Source organism: Scyliorhinus canicula, chromosome 12, assembly GCF_902713615.1.
Source record: "Scyliorhinus canicula chromosome 12, sScyCan1.1, whole genome shotgun sequence".
In the NCBI taxonomy this organism is placed as follows: Eukaryota; Metazoa; Chordata; class Chondrichthyes; order Carcharhiniformes; family Scyliorhinidae; genus Scyliorhinus; species Scyliorhinus canicula.
The window spans coordinates 13312989-13331972 of NC_052157.1; the positions used below are offsets into that span (position 1 = coordinate 13312989).

General features: G+C 49.8%; 1 protein-coding gene across 2 annotated transcripts in view; it reads left to right on the plus strand.

Annotated features, from left to right (window-relative positions):
- Positions 1–18984, plus strand: part of slco3a1 (solute carrier organic anion transporter family, member 3A1) — a 268172-nt gene that overhangs the window by 17403 nt on the left and 231785 nt on the right. For both annotated transcript variants that reach the window (XM_038813327.1, XM_038813328.1), the window contains exon 2: positions 14200–14665. In XM_038813327.1, the coding sequence (XP_038669255.1) occupies positions 14200–14665 (466 nt within the window). The remainder of the gene's footprint in view (positions 1–14199; positions 14666–18984) is intronic.

Genomic DNA, 18984 nt, shown 5'->3' on the forward strand with positions numbered 1-18984 from the left:
CGGCACCGTTACCAGCGCCTCCAGGCACGTGTCCACGCATGACGCCATCTCCATCCTCTTCCATGCTGCCCCTGCCCTGTCCATTACCCACTTACGCACCATCACCGCATTGGCAGCCCAGTAGTACCCACAGAGGTTGGGCAACGCCAGCCCCCCCCCCTATCCCTGCCCCGCTCCAAAAACACCCTTCTCACCCTCGGAGTCCCATGCACCCATACAAATCCCGTAATACACCTATTGACCCTCCTGAAAAAGGCCTTCAGGATAAGGATGGGGAGGCACTGGAACAGGAACAGAAACATTGGGAGCACCGGACGGACTGCACCCTGCCCGCCAGTGACAACGGTAACATGTCCCATCTTTTGAACTCCTCCTCCATTTGCTCCACCAGCCGAGTGAGGTTAAGCTTGTGAAGGGCCCCCCAGCTCCTAGCCACCTGGACTCCCAGGTATCGAAAGCTCCTCCCCGCCCTTTTCAGCGGGAGCCTACCAATTCCCTCCTCTTGATCCCCCGGGTGCACGACGAACAGCTCACTCTTACCCAGGTTGAGCTTGTACCCAGAAAAGCCCCCAAATTCCCTAAGGATCTGCATCACCTCAGGCATTCCCCCCACTGGGTCCGCCACATAAAGCAACAAGTCATCTGCGTATAATGACACTCGGTGCTCCTCCCCACCCCGCACCAGACCCCTCCAATTCCTCGACTCCCTCAACGCCATGGCCAGGGGCTCAGTTGCCAATGCAAAGAGCAAGGGGAACAGGGGACACCCCTGCCTCGTCCCCCGGTACAACCGAAAGTACTCCGATCTCCTCCTATTCGTGACTACGCTCGCCATCGGGGCCTCATATAACAGCCTCACCCAACTGACAAACCCCTCCCCGAACCCAAACCTTTCCAGCACCTCCCACAAGTACCCCCACTCAACCCTATCAAAGGCCTTCTCCGTGTCTAATGCTGCCACTATCTCCGTCTCCCCTTCTACCGCCAGCATCATTATAACATTCAGAAGCCTACGTATATTGGTGTTCAGCTGCCTTCCCTTCACAAATCCTGTCTGGTCCTCATGAAAGACCTCCGGCACACAGTCCTCTATCCTTGTGGCCAAGATCTTCGCCAACAGCTTGGCGTCCACATTTAACAACGAGATCGGCCTATATGATCCACACTGTAGGGGGTCCTTGTCCCGTTTAAGGATCATGGAAATCAGCGCCCATGACATGGTCGGGGGCAAAGCCGGGGCAAAGCCCCCCCCCCCCCCCCCCCCTCCCTTGCCTTGTTAAAGGTCCTAACCAACAGGGGGCCCAACAGGTCTGCATACATTTTGTAAAATGCGACCGGAAACCCATCCGGCCCCGGTGCCTTCCCCGACTGCATGCTGCCTATCCCTTTGACCAGCTCCTCCAGCTCAATCGGCGCCTCCGGCCCCTCCACCTGTCCCTCCTCCACCTTCGGAAATCTCAGCCTATCCAAAAAACGCCCCATCCCCCCCCCCCCCCCCCCCCCCCCCTCCCCTCCACCGGGGGCTCGGACCGTTACAGTTCCCCATAAAAGTCCCTGAAGACCCCATTAATGTCCAACCCCTTTGCATCACATTGCCTCCCCTATCCGTCACTCCACCAATCTCCCTGGCCGTGTCTCGTTTACGTAGCTGATGCGCCAGCATCCTACTCGCTTTCTCCCCATATTCGTACACCGCTCCCTGTGCCTTCCTCCACTCAACTTCCGCCTTTCCGGTGGTCAGCAAGTCGAACTTGGCCTGAAGGTTACGTCGCTCCCCCAACAGTCCCTCCTCCGGAGCCTCCGCGTATCTCCTGCCCACCCTCACCATCTCCCCCACCAACCACTCCCTCTCTCTTTGCTCTCCCCTCTCCCTATGGGCTCGGATGGAAATCAACTCCCCTCTAATCACCGCCTTCAATGCTTCCCAAACCGTCCCCACCCAGACCTCCCCATTATCATTGGCCTCTAAGTACCTCTTGATACACCCCCGAACCCGCCCGCCCACCTTCTCATTCGCCAGGAGTCCCACCTCAAGGCGCCAGAGCGGGCACTGGTCCCTCTCCTCCCCCAGCTCAAGGTCTACCCAGTGCGGGGCATGGTCCGAAATGACTATGGCCGAATACTCGGCATCCTTCACCCTCAAAATCAGCCCCCTGCCCAGGACAAAAAAATCGATCCGGGAATAGGCTTTATGCACGTGGGAAAAAAATGAATACTCCCTGGCCCTCGGCCTCGCGAACCTCCAAGGATCCACCCCTCCCATCTGGTCCATAAACCCCCTCAACACCTTAGCCGCTGCAGGCCTCCTGCCCGTCCTGGACATGGATCGATCCAATGGGGGATCCAACACCGTGTTAAAGTCCCCCCCCCCAGTATCAGGCCCCCCATCTCTAGATCCGGAATGGGGCCCAACATGCGCCGCATAAAACCCGCATCATCCCAATTTGGGGCATAGACATTCACCAGCACCACCCGCTCCCCTTGCAACTTGCCGCTCACCATCACATACCTCCCTCCACTGTCAGCCACCACCTTTGACTCCTTAAACGACACCCTTTTTCCCACCAGAATCGCCACCCCCTGATTTTTTGCATCCAGCCCCGAATTAAACACCTGGCCTACCCAGCCCTTCCTCAGTCTAACCTGGTCCGCCACCTTCAGGTGCGTCTCCTGGAGCATCGCCACGTCCGCCTTCAGCCTCTTCAGGTGCGTGAACACCCGGGCCCATTTGACCGACCCATTCAGCCCCCTCACATTCCAAGTTATCAGCCGGATCAGAGGGCTCCCTGCCCCCCTGCCCCCTTCCCCTGCCGACTAGCCATAACCCGTCCCCTGCCCACCCCTGGCCAGCGCCCTCCGCTCGGCCCGTTCCCCATGGCGGCAAACCCCCCTCCCCCCCGGCCCCCCTGCATACTCCAGCTCCTTCCTGGCCATTTGAGCAGCAACCCGGTACCCCCCCCCCCAATCCTCTCCCCCCTCCCTCCCCCCCCAGGCTAGGACCCCTCCCAGCCGCGTTACTCCCTCCGTAGCACTCCCATGAGCCAGCTAACTTCTGCTGACCCCGGCGACTCCCGCCACACCTCCGACCCCCCCCAACGTGGTGCTAGTCCTCTTCCCCCAGACCCATCAGCAGACCCTCCTCCTCCCGCTCTCGCGCGGGGAAAAAGCCCGCGCTTCTCAGCTCCGACCCCGCCCCCATCCACCCTCAGCGTGGGAAACAGAAGAAAAGCCCGCGCTTTCCCTCTGCCCGACCCCGCCCACGCAAAAAAGACAGCACCCAACCCGCCCAAGAACCAACACACAACCAGCTTAAAACAGCATAAAACTGCATAAAACAGAGACCCTTCCCACCAAAAGTTAGCACAGTTATTTACAAACCCCCGACCCTCAGTCAGAGTCCAACTTCTCGGCCCGCACAAAGGCCCACGCCTCCTCCGGGGACTCAAAATAAAAGTGCCGGTCCTTGAAAGTGACCCACAGACGCGCCGGCTGTAACATGCCAAACTTCACACTCTTTCTGTGGAGCACCGCCTTCGTCCGGTTGTACCCGGCCCTCCGCTTAGCCACCTCCGCACTCCAGTCCTGGTAGATCCGCACTACTGTGTTCTCCCACTTGCTGCTCCGCTCCTTCTTGGCCCACCTAAGCATGCACTCTCGGTCGGTTCTCCATCTCCTCGATCCACTCCTGCCACTTCTTATGGAAAGCCTCATGCATCTCCACCTTTACCGCGAGGGCCGCGGCCTCATCCTCTCTTTCGGAGGCTTGTTGTCGGAGCTCCCGGATCTCCACCCCCGGGCTATCTGCGTCGCCAGCAGCTTGTCTGCATTCGCCTTCAGCGAGTCTAGCAGCTCCACTTTAAGCTCCTGAAAACATCGCTGGAGAGTCTCCTGCTGCACCCGCGCCCACTGCCTCCATTCCTTGAGGCCTCCGCCGGCCGCCATCTTGATTCTCTTCCCCCGCTTTTTCTTAGGCGCTGCCACCGCTATTTTGCTGGCCCCACTCCTGGTCAAGACCATAGACCACTGGGGATCTGCTGCAGACACCTTCCCACGTCGGGAACCGTCGAGCAAGTACCGCTGGGGGCCCTTAAAAGAGCCCAAAAGTCCGTTCCTGGCGGGAGCTGCCGAACGTGCGGCTTAGCTCCGCATAGCCGCAACCGGAAGTCAAATTGAACATTGTTCATGACGCTTCTTTTAAGAAAGATAGACTTTGCAGTTTAAGCTCCTTCGCCATTTTGTAGTATCGGATATCCAATAGTGGATAAAGACAATCCTTAGATTCTAGCATTGCATGTAATGTTAATCTGATCCACAGCAGAAAGAATGACATCCTTCTTCAAAGGATGATTGTTACCATTAAAGATATTTTAAAGGTGGCAAAAAGGCCATTAATTCTATCGTGGAACACATTCTAGGTGCTGGATTTTACATGCCAGCCACATTTGTGCGAGGTGTTGCGGAAATGGGGGCTTGTTAAATAGGGTGGGTACCCAGCCCATCACTTTACTGCCCAGCCCCAAGCCTATCCCCATATTTCAGTAGGTGGGTGGGTGCCAAAACTGGCAGCCTACCCACCACACTCAAATAAATAATTAAGAGGCAATTGAGCATGTTAACAAGCCAATTGACCCCAATAATACACCGCACGTGCCATAATATGCTTGGCATGGATAGGTGGGAAAGAGTGTGCAGGCCATTTTGATAGAGTTATAGAAAGGGCAGGAAGGTACTTTTAAAAATTATTTCATGGGATGAGTGCATTACTCGCAAGACCAACATTTGTTGCCCATCCTTAATTGCCCTCGTACTGAGTGACCTATTAGGTCATTTTAGAGGGCAGTTAAGAGATGCCCCATTGCTGTGCGTCTGCATGTAGGCCTGACCAGGCAAGGATGGCAGATTTCCTTCTCTAAAGGACTGTGGTGATGGTGGTTATGATGCTGACCATTACGAAGACTAGCTTCATAATCCAGATTTTATTAACTGAATATAACTTCCACCAGCTGCCATGAAGGGATTTGGATCCTTATTCTCAGAGCATTAGCCTGGAGCGCTGGATGACTGATCCAGTAACATTACCACTACGCTATCATCTCCCCATGAAGATGGCACTATCTTTGGGCGTGTTCTTTGCGCATCTGGGAGAAGCCTGCACCCTCCCCAAAGATAGCATTGCCCCCTTGCCAACCCACCTCCTCTCCGAAACCCATCACCCTCAATCCTACTCCTATTCCTAAACTGGCCAAACTCTTCTTACCCAATATCCCTGACTTACCTCACTTTAGGAATCCATTGGGCCTTTTCCTGGTGCTGGTTCCGGCAGCGTCTACCTAATGAGACTTGGCACTGCTGGGAATGTTGGAGCTGTGGGACAATCAGATTGGCCCGCAGTTTGCCAAGGCAGGACCTCCTCCCCAGTGAGGGGCAGAAGTCCCACTCGCCACCAATTTTGCCCACCCACAGAGTGTTATGGCTGCGGGGCAGGCTGGCAGAAGCTGACTCTCCTTCTGGGGATGGGGTGGAGCGATGACACCCCTCCCCACCCCGCCTCCGCCTCATAATGTGCCAGTCTAGTTCGCCCATTTCTAGTTGCCGGTGTCTTTTGCATGATTTATTAGCCTTTGAGTAATAAAGACTTTATTTGATGCCATTGAATCTTGCAGCAGCGATGGTGACCATTCGATCCATTGTGCGATACTGGCCCTTTGAGAAAGTTACCCATTAAGTCCCAGTTGCAAACTCATTACCTATAGCCCTGGAAATTTGTCTATTTCAATGGATTTCAATGTTCCTTTTGAAAGTGACTGTCGTGATTACTTTCACCAAACTTTTGAGCAGTGTTTTCTAGATTATAACAGCTGCATAAATATACAAAATCTGCTCATTTTACCCCGGTACAAATTTATATGTATTTAAAGTTACTTTTCATTTTTAATAGCCCAGTTGTTCTTAAAGTTATGTTTAGAATTTAATTTATAGGTACCATTTAATATTTGCGATATTTCAATAATGTCAGCCAGGTTCGATTCTGACCTTGGGCGACTGTCTGAGTGGAGATTGCACTTTCTCCAAGTGTGTGTGTGGGTTTCCTCCGGGTGCTCCCATTTCCTCCCACAGTCCAAAGATGTGCAGGTTAGGTGGACTGGATATGCTGAATTGCCCCTATAAGGGATTGCAAGTTGGGGGACTGGGCCTAGGTTAGGGTGTTCTTTCAGTGGGTTGGTGCAGACTTGATGGGCCGACTAGCCTCCTTCTGCACTGTAGGGATTCTATGATTCCTCACCCATTCTAACAGCCCCTCCCCCAAAATCCCTGCCAATTTTCTCCCCAGACATCTAGGGCGGGATTCTCCAATAATAGGGCTATGTTCCCACGCCAGCGTCAAAACGCGGGCGTTTCACTCTGGACTTTCCTTAAGAAAGTCCAGCGTGATTCTCCAACCTGTAGTGGACTAGTAGGACCCTGGAGTGCTCCTCACAGTTCTGGCTGTAGATAGGGGGCCCCGCGCTTCCGGTCAGGAGACCGCGCATGCGCACGTCAGCGGCCGTAGGCGGCCGCCTCGTGCGGCATGGCGGACTCACACCGCGGACCACGATGAACGAAGTAGGTCGCCCCCCCCGAGATCACGTGCTTCGTGATCGCTTGCCTAGCCGTCTGTGAGGCACCCTGGTGAAGGATCCCCCAGCCCCCCACCAGGGCGGCTGCGGACTGAGTCCACAGCAGCCACCGGCCATTCCTGACAGGCAAAACCTGGTTAGAACCACACCGTCAGGAACTCGGCCAGTTTCCCACGGAGAATCGCAGGGGGAGGTCCTCTGCCCTCTGTCAATGGCCCCCTATCCGCGCCGCGTAGATCGTACGCATGCGATTCGCGGCGTCCCCGGAGAATCGCGGGAGCGGTGTCAAATTGGATTTTGCCGTAAACGCCCATTCTCCATCCCTGCGCCGATCGTGATTTTGGCGGGGAAGCTCGGAGAATCCAGCCCCTAGAGTTTAGAGCTCTAGAATCTTTCTTCATGAGAAAGATTATGACCATCGCAAAAGTAAGTATAGGTGAGGGAGACCATTTGGCCCATCTACTTCAATGTCCTGGAGAAAGCAATAGTTTCCCATCCACCCCCACCCCACTTCCCAATTACTGTTCGCTACTCCTCGGATGTTTACAGGATGATTGCCTTCATTGTCTGCCCCTGGGATTATTCTAGGTACTAATCACTTGATGTATCACTTGAGCCCTGATCTTACTCTTTACCAGTTTCTACTGAGGTCCTCTTGACAAGTATCTCTGGGGAAACTAGTGTTCTGGATCAACTATTTTGTTACTACTTACCATCTCCTCTGAGGCTTAAGAGCTGTGGTATGGAGAACATGACAAGAATATTTATTAAGAGGGCAGCACAATGGCGCAGTGGATAGCACTACTGCCTCATGGTGCCGAGGTCCCAGGTTCGATCCCGGCTCTGGGTCACTGTCCGTGTGGAGTTTGTACATTCTCCCCATGTTTGTGTGGGTTTCACCCCCACAACCCAAAGATGTGCAGGGTAGGCGGATTGGCCACGTTAAATTGCCCCTTAATTGGAAAAAATGAATTGGGTACTCTAAATTAAAAAAAAAAGAATATTTATTAATTGCATCAAATAAGACCTTAAATTATAGTCAAGGGCCATCTGGTTTATGACGAGGATTTTTATTTTTTTTGGCATGGGCTGCATTCACTCAGTCATGCAATCGCTTCCGTAACGGCGAAATGGAACTCTCTGAGCCCTCCGCCAAATTCTGTAAGGGGGCAGTCTTCAATGGTGTGAGTCACTGACTGGAGTGAACCACAGCTGCAGTCCAAGCTCCCTGCAAAGGACCCACTTGTGCCAATTCGCTGCACAAAGGCCTTGGCCAGTGCAGAAGCAGACGAGGAGTGAATGATACCAATATGTGGGATCTCCAGACAGTTATTCCACAATCAATTTGGAATATATCAGCACTTCCATTACCAGACTCCCCTCAGGATCCAACCAAGCTGCTGACGAATGAACTATTTCTCGCCAGTTACCGGGGAAGTCAGAGAAAAAAAGCTTCAGAGTGATAGTTAGCAACACTTCAATCTAAATACTGCCGTTAATGTTGACCCTGGACGATTGTGTAAAGCGAACAATGTCAATTCGTTTGTCCATTATACAGCCCATCTGACGATTTGTCTTTCTATTTACTTCTGGGGGAGTAATTTTGACTTTGTGCAAGTGCGTATGTGACCTCCCCCATTGCATGCGTAAATAATTAGTGAACAGCGGTGATTGATAATATGAAGAAAAGGTGAGCACAGTAAGAAGTCTTACAACACCAGGTTAAAGTCCAATAGGTTTGATTCAAACACGAGCTTTCAGAGCACTGCTCCTTCCTCCTTCCTTCATCCGATGAAGGAGCTGCGCTCCGAAAGCTCGTGTTTGAATCAAACCTGTTGGACTTTAACCTGGTGTTGTAAGACTTCTTACTGTGCTCACCCCAGTCCAACGCCGGCATCTCCACATCGAAGAAAAGGTGACCAAGGCAGTTTTATTCTATCACAGTAATTCTGCATTGGCTTCTTGCTGATTTAATTTACAATTGAGATCAGTGAGATTGATATAAATTGGGAAGATTAATTTAGGATTAAACCCATAGATAGCTGACAAGTTAACAGCAGTAGATAACCAGTCCATCGACAAGATTAAAGTCTGTACGCTTGTAGTCTCCAGAACACGTGGAGCCTCAGCCCCAGGAGTTGGCACGCTATGATTGGCATTAATGGGCAGGAAGTCATGGGTGTGGGTCTAAGTGGGCGTTGTACAGTCAGTGGTAGATGGCAACTAATAATAGTAATAATCACTTGTTGTCACAAGTAGTCTTCAATGAAGTTACTGTGAAAAGCCCATGGTCGCCACATTCCAGCACCTGTTCGGGGAGGCCGATACGGGAATTGAACTCGCGCTGCTGGTCTTGTTCTGCGTTACGAGCCAGCTGTTTAGCCCACTGTGCTAAACCAGCCCCTAAATGCCTTTGTATGCCAGGTATACAATTCCATAGGATGACACGAGGGCCGAGCATTGTGACATGCCTCTGTCTGTGATCCAGGTTTTGAAACCTTTGTTGCACTTTAAGTGACAAGCCTGAGTACAGAATTCAATGTGCGGTTTGGTGAGACCACTCCACAGCTTCGTGCAAACAAATCTGGGGGCTGCAATTCAGCGGCCGTTGGGAATCTCTATTCCCGCTGGCAGCGCATCTGCCTGTGGGTTTCCCGGCGCCGTGGGATGGCTTAGACTTAGACTTAGAACAGTACAGCACAGAACAGGCCCTTCGGCCCTCGAAGTTGTGCCGAGCAATGGTCACCCCACTCAACCACCCTATACCCCTATCCCAACCCCCCCCCCCCCCCCCCCCCCCCCCCACCTTAACCTTACTTTTTAGGACACTACGGGCAATTTAGCATGGCCAATCCACCTAACCCGCACATCTTTGGACTGTGGGAGGAAACCGGAGCACCCGGAGGAAACCCACGCCCACACGGGGAGGACGTGCAGACTCCGCACAGACAGTGACCCAACAGGGAACCGAACCTGGGACCCTGGAGCTGTGAAGCATTTACGCTAACCACCATGCTACCGTGCTGCCCCCAGTGTTTCAGTGGGAAATTCCATTGGCAAGCGACGGGAGCAGAGGAGCCCGCTGCCAGCGATTGACGCACCGCTGGGAAACATGCGGCTGGGAGCCCTGGCAATCCAGCCCCTGCTAGATCCTGTATTTGAATTGCCACCGATCCATCAGTTTCGACTTGACGCCATTAGCAATGTGGAAGTTTGCCACCACACAATGTTTCACGATGGTTTTAAATAGCATAAATGTGCGCCCCACTTATCATTTATGTTGTGGAGGGGAGATTGTTATTGAGTTTACAGGAGATAACTCCATTTAAGGACCTTGATGTGTTAGGCAGGTTGGTTCGATGTGGACTGCACTTGATGCAGTGAAGCTAGAAACAGACCACTAACACTGGAGAAGATCCAACAGGGTTTTATTCAACGATATAACTGTTATACATATTCAGCTGTGGGTCGACACTATACTGAACTGACTGGAGACCTTGTACTAGCCTGACCAGACGTACTAGCTACTGCATGGCGTTTGCACTGGCTAGCTCGTGGACTCTGACTGTCTCAGTGGCTGGGTCCAGAGAGAGCGGGAAACCTAGTTCCCTCTGGCTTTATAGTGGTAGTGTCCTGTCTGGTGATTGGCTGCACTGTGCTGCGTGCTTACTGGTCATCCTGTGTGTCAATCACTGGCTGTCTGCACTTCATTATATACATGAGTGGATTTTCTGACATCTCCCCCTTTTTATTTAGATAAATAAATACCAAGGTGTGCGTGCGTATGCCTGACTATATACAAAAGGTGTCAAAATGAACATATATACATAGGAAGGTATCGATAGTGCAGATACATGGCAAACAAAACGATATTTACAGAGGTCAAATCGATGAAGTCACAAAATGTACAAAAGTTCAGTCTATAGATTTAGTCTTTGTGGCGGGCGACAAATTCTTGTTGATCGCTGCAGAGGTGGATCAGGAGCCGCCTGCACTTGGAAAACGGGATCGCTGCCATCGCGGTGGTCGCGGGGGCTGGCAGGATTGTTGGCAGATCGGTGGCCTCATGGTAGGGTACGTCCAGAGGAAGCATCGTAGGCAGCGGGGCACTTCGGTCAGGTAGTGGGCGTGGAAATCTTCGCAGTGCCCGTCTGTTGTGCTGTAGCAGGGAGCCATCAGCCATGCGGACAAGGAACAATCTTGGGGCCACTTGTTTGATCACAACAGCTGTGGTTGACCAGCTGCCCTCAGGCAACTGGACACGAACATGATCAGTTGGGGCCAGCTCAGGTAGATCTGTGGCATGAGCATCATATGTGGCCTTCTGTTGGGCCCGTGACTGCTGCATTTTCTGTAAGACCGTGAGGTGGTCAAGGTCTGAAACATGGATGGCTGGTACTGTGGTCCTCAGAGTGCGATTCATGAGCATCGGCGCTGGAGACAACCCAGTGGACAGTGGGGTTTCCTGTATGCCAGCATTGCCAGGTTGAAGACGGAGCCTGAGTGGGAGAAACAAGAAAAAAGAAATTTAAGAAAAGGAAAATATATGAAAGAGAAACCCCCCCTAGCCCTCCCAAAAATAAGATGAAAATTAACAACAATCATAGGACCGATATGCTTACACATGCTTACACATGATTATGATATATTCAACCTCATTAGGATCAGTTGTATGGAGCTGTGGTTCCTCAAAATAATTGAGGAATGGTTGACAAGCTACGTAAAGTCCTTTTGTAGCAAATTTGTTTCCCCAAGTTTGAGATTCTGAGAAAGGTCATGTATTAAGAAGGGTGCTCTTTCCAAGGGCCGGTGCAGACTCGATGGGCCGAATGGCCTCCTTCTGCACTGTAAATTCTATGTATCCGATTAGTAAAAGAGGGCGGGACAGACTGCTTCCAATTTAATAGAATAATGCATTGAGCCTTTAATGATGAAAAGGCAAGTGTTTCAGTCTGAATTTTTGTAAGACAGATGTCATTCAGTTCCACCACGAAGAGTGCTGTAAAAGAAGATTCAGATACTCCTAAAAATGTGAGAGTGATGTAACAATTCTTGTCCAAAACAAAGTCAATTTGGACATGACCAGTACACATGAATCAGAGAGACTGGGGCAGTGCGGCAATTATCACAAGTTTGATCAAAATTTGAATTATTCTTAGACAATTTAACTTTGGGTAGATGGGTACGACAAAAGATTTTAAATTGTAGCAAGCCACGTCTTGCACATAATTTTGCACATACAGATGAGGAACGTAAATGAGAGAGAGTGGACTTCCAGTTATCTCCTGATAAATCTGAATCAAAAGCTTTCTCCCGTAGAGTGTTTAAGGTTGAAAGCGAAGGGCAATGTAGAGATTAGAGAATATAATTTGCACGGTAGCATTGTGGATAGCACAATCGCTTCACAGCTCCAGGGTCCCAGGTTCGATTCCGGCTTGGATCACTGTCTGTGCGGAGTCTGCACATCCTCCCCGTGTGTGCGTGGGTTTCCTCCAGGTGCTCCGGTTTCCTCCCACAGTCCAAAGATGTGCAGGTTAGGTAGATTGGCCATGATAAATTGCCCTTAGTGTCCAAAATTGCCCTTAGTGTTGGGTGGGGTTACTGGGTTATGGGGATAGGGTAGAGGTGTTAACCTTGGGTAGGGTGCTCTTTCCAGGAGCCGGTGCAGACTCGATGGGCCGAATGGCCTCCTTCTGTACTGTAAATTCTATGAAAATTTGGAAATTAACCCTCTAACAAAGGGGCAGCGTGGTAGCATAGTGGTTAGCACAGTTCCTTCACAGCACCAGGGTCCTAGGTTTGATTCCCAGCTTGGGTCTCTGCACGTTCTCCCCGTGTCTGCATGGGTTTCCTCCGGGTGCTCCGGTTTCCTCCCACAGCCCAAAGATGTGCGGGTTAGGTGGATTGGCCATGCTAAATTGCCCGTAGTGTCCTAAAAAGTAAGGTTAAGGGGGGGTTGTTGGGTTACAGGTATAGGGTGGATACGTGGGTTTGAGTAGGGTGATCATTGCTCGGCACAACATCGAGGGCCGAAGGGCCTGTTCTGTGCTGTACTGTTCTATGTTCTATGTGCAGGTTAGGTGGATTGGCCATGATAAATTGCCCCTTAGTGTCCAAAAATGTTGGGTGGGGTTACTGGGTTACAGGGTTAGGGTGAAGGTGTGGGCTTAAGTAGAGTGCTCATTCCAAGGGCCGGTGCAGACTCAATGGGCCAAATGGCCACGTTCTGCACTGCAAATTCTATGATTCTATGATTTTGCTCTTCGGGGGTATTTAAGGAAACTGAGCGATTGTTTTTTTTCTTGCAATATCTCCGATTTGTAGGTCGTGGCAGATATTTGTGTGGGGTAGATCCTATTCCAAAGCAAGAGAGAGAATCAGAAGAAGCAAAAATATTATCAATGTACAAGTTAGCAAGGGTTCTGACACCTCACATGTGCCAGATCTGAAAGGAAATAACTAATTTGCATCAATAGGGTTGCATAAAGAATTGTAAAGAATTAACTGGGGGTTCGCTTTTCACTTACACTGCTATATCCAGGAGCAGTCTGGAACTGTGGTGGTTGGGTTTGCAGGCACGGATTTGTAAGTGTGTCTCTATTAGTGAAAACATATAAGTGTGTAAATATTAGGGTCCGGTCTATCCTTCACTGTATGGAAATCTGATGTCAAAAAATATACGTTACAACCAAGGAAGCACCTTTTGAAGTGTAGCCAATATTGTAGGAAACACAGCAAGCTAATTTGTCCACAGGAAGCTCCTCCAAAAGCAACGAGGTAATGACAAGCTAATCTGTTTCACTGATATTGACTGAGTGATGAATATAGGCTGAGATACCATGGAGAACTCTGCTCTTCTTTGAAATAGTACCGGATGGGCACTCCATTATCCGAAAAATAACACATCCAATAGTGCAGCATTAGTGCTGCATTGAGTGTGCTAGCCTGGATTACGTGCTCAAGTCTGTGGAGTGGGAATTGATCACTGAGGGGTAAATGACATGGGGAAAACTTGCTTCTAATTTTCAGGTAGTGCAATGGGATCTCTTCATGCACATCTAAACCACAGGAACAGGCAGATGAAGCTTCAGTTCAATGCCTATCTGAAGGATTGCATTTACAACATAGCACGCCTCAATCCGTCCAGCGTTGAAGTAACAATCGTCTCCCAGAATGGGACATAAACCAGGGCCAGTAGCTGGTAAGCTGCGATCCCATCAGCCTCGGCTGAATTTCAGGCCTCTGCGGCGGAAATTCGGTAACCACTGACATCTTTCTAATCCCTGCACCAGGCTCTGTGTGTACAGGTAGTGTTGAATTGGAGCAGATATGATGGGCATTGACTGTGATAAACTGGATTTACTCCCCAAAAACATATTTCACCTTCCTACTTCCACTCATCATTGCAGCATAGATTTCCACAGAGGGCCAAATGGAGCATTCTCCCAGGGGTCAGCTGGGGGTTACTTACTGCCTGTGCTTCCTTGTAGAGCTTGTTTGATTGTATGATGACTGACTGGTACCTTGCTGTTGAATGCTTTTTGTCACACTTGTATAACTGTGGACTTCTTTCTTTGTGCAGGTCAGCGTGCTCACAACTCTGGAGAGGAGGTTTAACTTACAGAGCGCTGACGTCGGTGTCATAGCCAGCAGCTTTGAGATCGGAAATTTGGCCCTGATTTTATTTGTGAGCTACTTTGGGGCAAAAGGGCACAGGCCACGCCTGATAGGATGCGGGGGCATTGTGATGGCGCTGGGGGCATTGCTGTCTGCCCTGCCGGAGTTCCTCACGCACCAGTATGAGTACGAATCTGGGGAGATCCCCTGGGGACTGGAAGGCCGGGACCTGTGCATTGGGAATGTATCAGCCAACAATCCAGAGCAGGAGACCAAAATAATCTGCAGAAACAGGACTTCTACCAACATGATGTACCTCCTGCTAATTGGAGCCCAAGTCCTGCTGGGTATCGGTGCTACTCCAGTCCAACCTCTTGGTGTGTCCTACATAGACGATCATGTCCAGAGGAAGGACTCCTCCCTGTATATAGGTAAGACACATTAACTAATATTATTTTATGATCTTATAACTGTCATAAGCGAGTGACTGGTGCAATGATCATGACGCCAGCAGTGACAGTTACCATTTCTAATTTTTCTCTTGAATGGCTGACATTTCCTAATGAGGTTATAATGAAGTAAAACCAGGTTCCTTGACTGAAATAGGAATTTGTTTCCATTACAGAACATTCCGGTTAATCACATCCTCATTAACCAGTGAATGGGAGCCATATACGGAATCCAATGTAGTCGGTTTAATTTGGGACCAGGCGGTGGGATCATCATAATCTTTTACTTTGGCACATTTCTGTTAGTTCCAAAGTTCTTTCTGAATTAAGCTTGAATTATGTAGAATGTGCAGCACAGAAATAGACCATTCAGCTGCTGTTTATGCTCTACAGAAGGCTCACCACAATTGATTTAACTATCAGCATAACCTACTATTCCTTTCTCCCTCCTGCGTTTCCCTTAGATGCTCTTTGCTATTTATCACAGCTCCTCACAGTAGCCGATTTCACATTCCCTATAGTATTTATTGGTGACTCTCTTATATTTATGGCTCCTAGTTTACGACTCTACCACAAGCGGAAACATTTCCTCTACGTCTAGAAAGTAAAGTCATCATAGCCCTAGATGACAAGAGGCTGCTTTACCCTTTGAGGGGGAGAGCTGACTGGTGGTGGTTTAACCTGAGGATCACCACACCTCAGGCGAGGGGCGATGCTGAGAAGGTAGCACCTTCATGAATAACCTCAGCCGGTACGGGAATTGAACCCGCGCTGTTGGCCTCGCTCTGTATCGTGAACCAGCTGGCCCGCCAGCTGAGCTAAACGCCCCAGCCCCGCCTCCACATCGACCCTATCAAACGTTTGCGTAATCTTAAATGCTCTGTTAGGTCACTCTCACTTCTCCAACCCAGTCTTATCTTTCCTATGCTATCTAATAGGACTGAGGGTTTAATTTAGTTTCCCAAACATTGAATTTGACAGGCGCTGCAAATGCTGGCAAATGACAGCACGACCAAAGCAAATGACATTGCCAGAGAAGTGGAGATTTTGCATTCAGAGCCCAGATGCATCATTAAAGCTTACTGCTCATAATGGCAAACACTGCTTGTAAACTTAGACAAGCTGGTAATGTGGAGGAAATGACTGATCTTGTAACCCCAGTAAAGAATTGTGCTCGATCAGAGACAGGGGTACATGACTGGAGGGCCCATTGTCCCATTCTTTTCGAGTGAGGCTCTCCTCCAGAAGTGCAGGACCAGTGAATTCATCCACTCATACAAAGTTGCATTTTGTAAAGGCGTTTCTCTCTTCGGAAAGGTACATTTCATTTAAATGTATCTTCTAACTGGTAATTGAATCATTGATCCTATTCAGCGTTTACAATGATAAAGAATGAGTTAACATGGTCAGGGAAATGTTATCCCTCAATCTGCAGAGAAGGTGGGAGCATGGCACGGTATCAGGCATTGCAAAAGGAAATATATCATAGCATCATGAAAGTGACTATGTGAGGCATTGTTGCAATTAAAATCTACCCCCGAAATGGTAGCAATTCGCCTTTTAATCGTTTTTTTATGTAGTACATTGCGCCAGTGAGATGCAATTTGTTTCTATCTGTTGATGTATTTTGCGCATCGCTGATAAGATCAGCATTTATAGCCCGTCACTAATGACCCTTGGGGTAGGTGTTGGTGAGATGCCTTCTTGAACCACTGTAGTCTATGTCGTGTAGGGAGAGAGTTCCAGGATTTTTACCGAGTGACAATGAAGCGACGGCGATGTTGTTCTAAGTCGGTGTGGTTTGGAGGACTTGCAGATAATGCTGTTCCCATTCATCTACTCTCCTTGTTCTTTTAGGTAGTCAGGTTCATGGATTTGGAAGGTGCTGGCGAATGAGGCTTGACAAGTCGCTGCAGTATGTAGATGGTACATACTGCTGCTACATGTGTGATGTGACCATCAATTCACAAGACACGTGGTTGGAAGTGAACAGTGGTTTTAATAGTCTTACAACTGAGCCTGCCTGCGGCGAGATGAACTGGCAGCAGGCTCACAACTGCAGATCTTTATACTTCCAGTTAGTGGGAGGAGCCATGGGCGGAACCATGGGCGGAGCCAAGGGTGGGGCCCAGTGCAAACTCCTCATGTCCCCCTATGGGCAGTGTCGCGCAACTGCTCGTATACTGAGCTAACAGAGACACAAGACACACAATATAACACAGTGTGAATTACTAGGATTGTGATTCACCGCAATGTGTCAGCATTTGAGGTAGGGTATGCTCAAGCTGGTGGATGGGTGCCAATCAACTGGTCTGGAGTTTCTTGAGTGTTGTTGGAGCTGCACTTATCTGGGCAAGTGGAGAGTATTCCATCACACTCCTGACTTGTGCCTTGTTGATGGTGGGCAGGCTCTGGGGAGTCAGGAAGAGAGTTCCTTGTATTGTAGCCACATTGTTGAACTGCGCTTCTTATCAATGCGAATTCCCTGGATGTTGATGATGGGGCTCCCGCGATGTTTTAATAAAAATTATTTTTATACAGGTTTTTATTGAAATAAAATTTTTACATAACTATTAACAACATTTAACAAAACAAGGTGAACATTAACATTATAAAAAAACGAATAAGACTATGCAGTAAGTAAACATCCCCCCCCCCCCCCCCCCCGGATTGCTGTTGCTGCTGACATTTTAATGCTCTCCTAGAAAGTCAAGGAACTCCCGGATCGTCTGACACACCAAAGATCGCTATCTCTGAACTCAGCACCACCCACGTGTTTAGGATCTTGGACATTGCCTTAGCGAATCCCTGCCAGAATCCTTTGAGAGCCAGACATGCCCAGAGTACATGGACGTGGTTCGCTGGGCTTCCCGGACATCTATCCACAACCCCAAAGAACTTGCTCATTCTCGCTGCCGTCATGTGTGCCCGATGGACCACCTTAAATTGAATTAGACTAAGCCTGGCACATGATGAGGAGGAATTAACCCTGCTTAGGGCATCAGCCCGCAGGCCCGCATCCAGCTCCCCACCTAGCTCCTCCTCCCACTTGCCCTTAAGTTCCACCACTGGGGCTTCCTCCGACTCCTGGAGTTCTTGATAGATGTCCGACACCTCCCCCTCCCCTACCCAGGTGCCAGAGACCACTGTATCCTACGTGGGGGTAGCAACAGAAATGCCACCACCTGTAGTTTTAGAAAGGCGCATACCTGAAAGTATCTGAAGGCATTTCCAGGGGGCAGATTAAATTTCTCCTCCAGCGCCTTCAAGCAGGAAAAGTCCCGTCTATGAACAGGTCCTCCATCCTTTTAATACCTGCCCTATGCCAGCTTTGAAACCCTCCATCTATCTTGCCCATAACAAATCTGTGATTGTTGCATATTGGGGTCCAAACTGAGGTTCCTTCCACCTTCCTGTGCCTTCTCCACTGACCCCAGATCCTTAGTGCCGCCACCACCACCGGACTTGAGGAATAGCGCGCTGGTGAGAACGGCAGACGTGCCATTACGAGCGCCCCTAAGCTGGTGCCTTTGCATGATGCCGTCTCTAACCGCTCCCACGTCGACGCCTCCCTGTTGCTCGTTTTACTGGAGTGTATTAACATGCCTCCGTTTAAAGGCCGTGTGCTTAACACTACTATGGCTCTGTGTATGTAATTATGCTCAGGAGTCGCCAGGTGCCGTATTTAGACACCTCACAAGTATATCAAGGTCAGGTTCAAAGTAATAAATCTGTACACCGATTAGTAAGTCCAAACGATTGATATTTATTATGACAAATATAATAAATACACATGCATACGCTAAAGAGACTAACTTACTTCTAATACTAAACAACTAAAATACTTATCTAGACAGGAACAGGCAAGGTCAGGGGACAAGGCCTTCGTCCCGTTCTTGGTCTGCAACTCTCAGGTACTTAAAGTTGTCAGGATCTAGCAAGGTCTGGATCACGTAGCGATCGTTGTATTGGCACTTACAGTTCGATGGCTGATGGCTCAACGGCTGGTGATGGAACTGGAGTCAGGATGCGATGTATCAGCAAAGCAGAGCCGGAGCGACAAAACAGACCGAACCATGTGCGGAGTCTACTTTTATAGTCCCTAGAGGTCCGTGCCCCTTCGGGGCGGGCCTTTTACCTGCCATGTATCGATTGGGCCTTTCCCAATCGATATCTTCTAAACCCCCCAATCTGAGGGTCGTTTCTCGATGGGTGGGCTGTCCCTATGGTTCTTTGTGTTGGATACAGTGGTGCCGTTCTGTCTGGGCGTCTACTCAAAAGTATCCATTCATACTTAAATG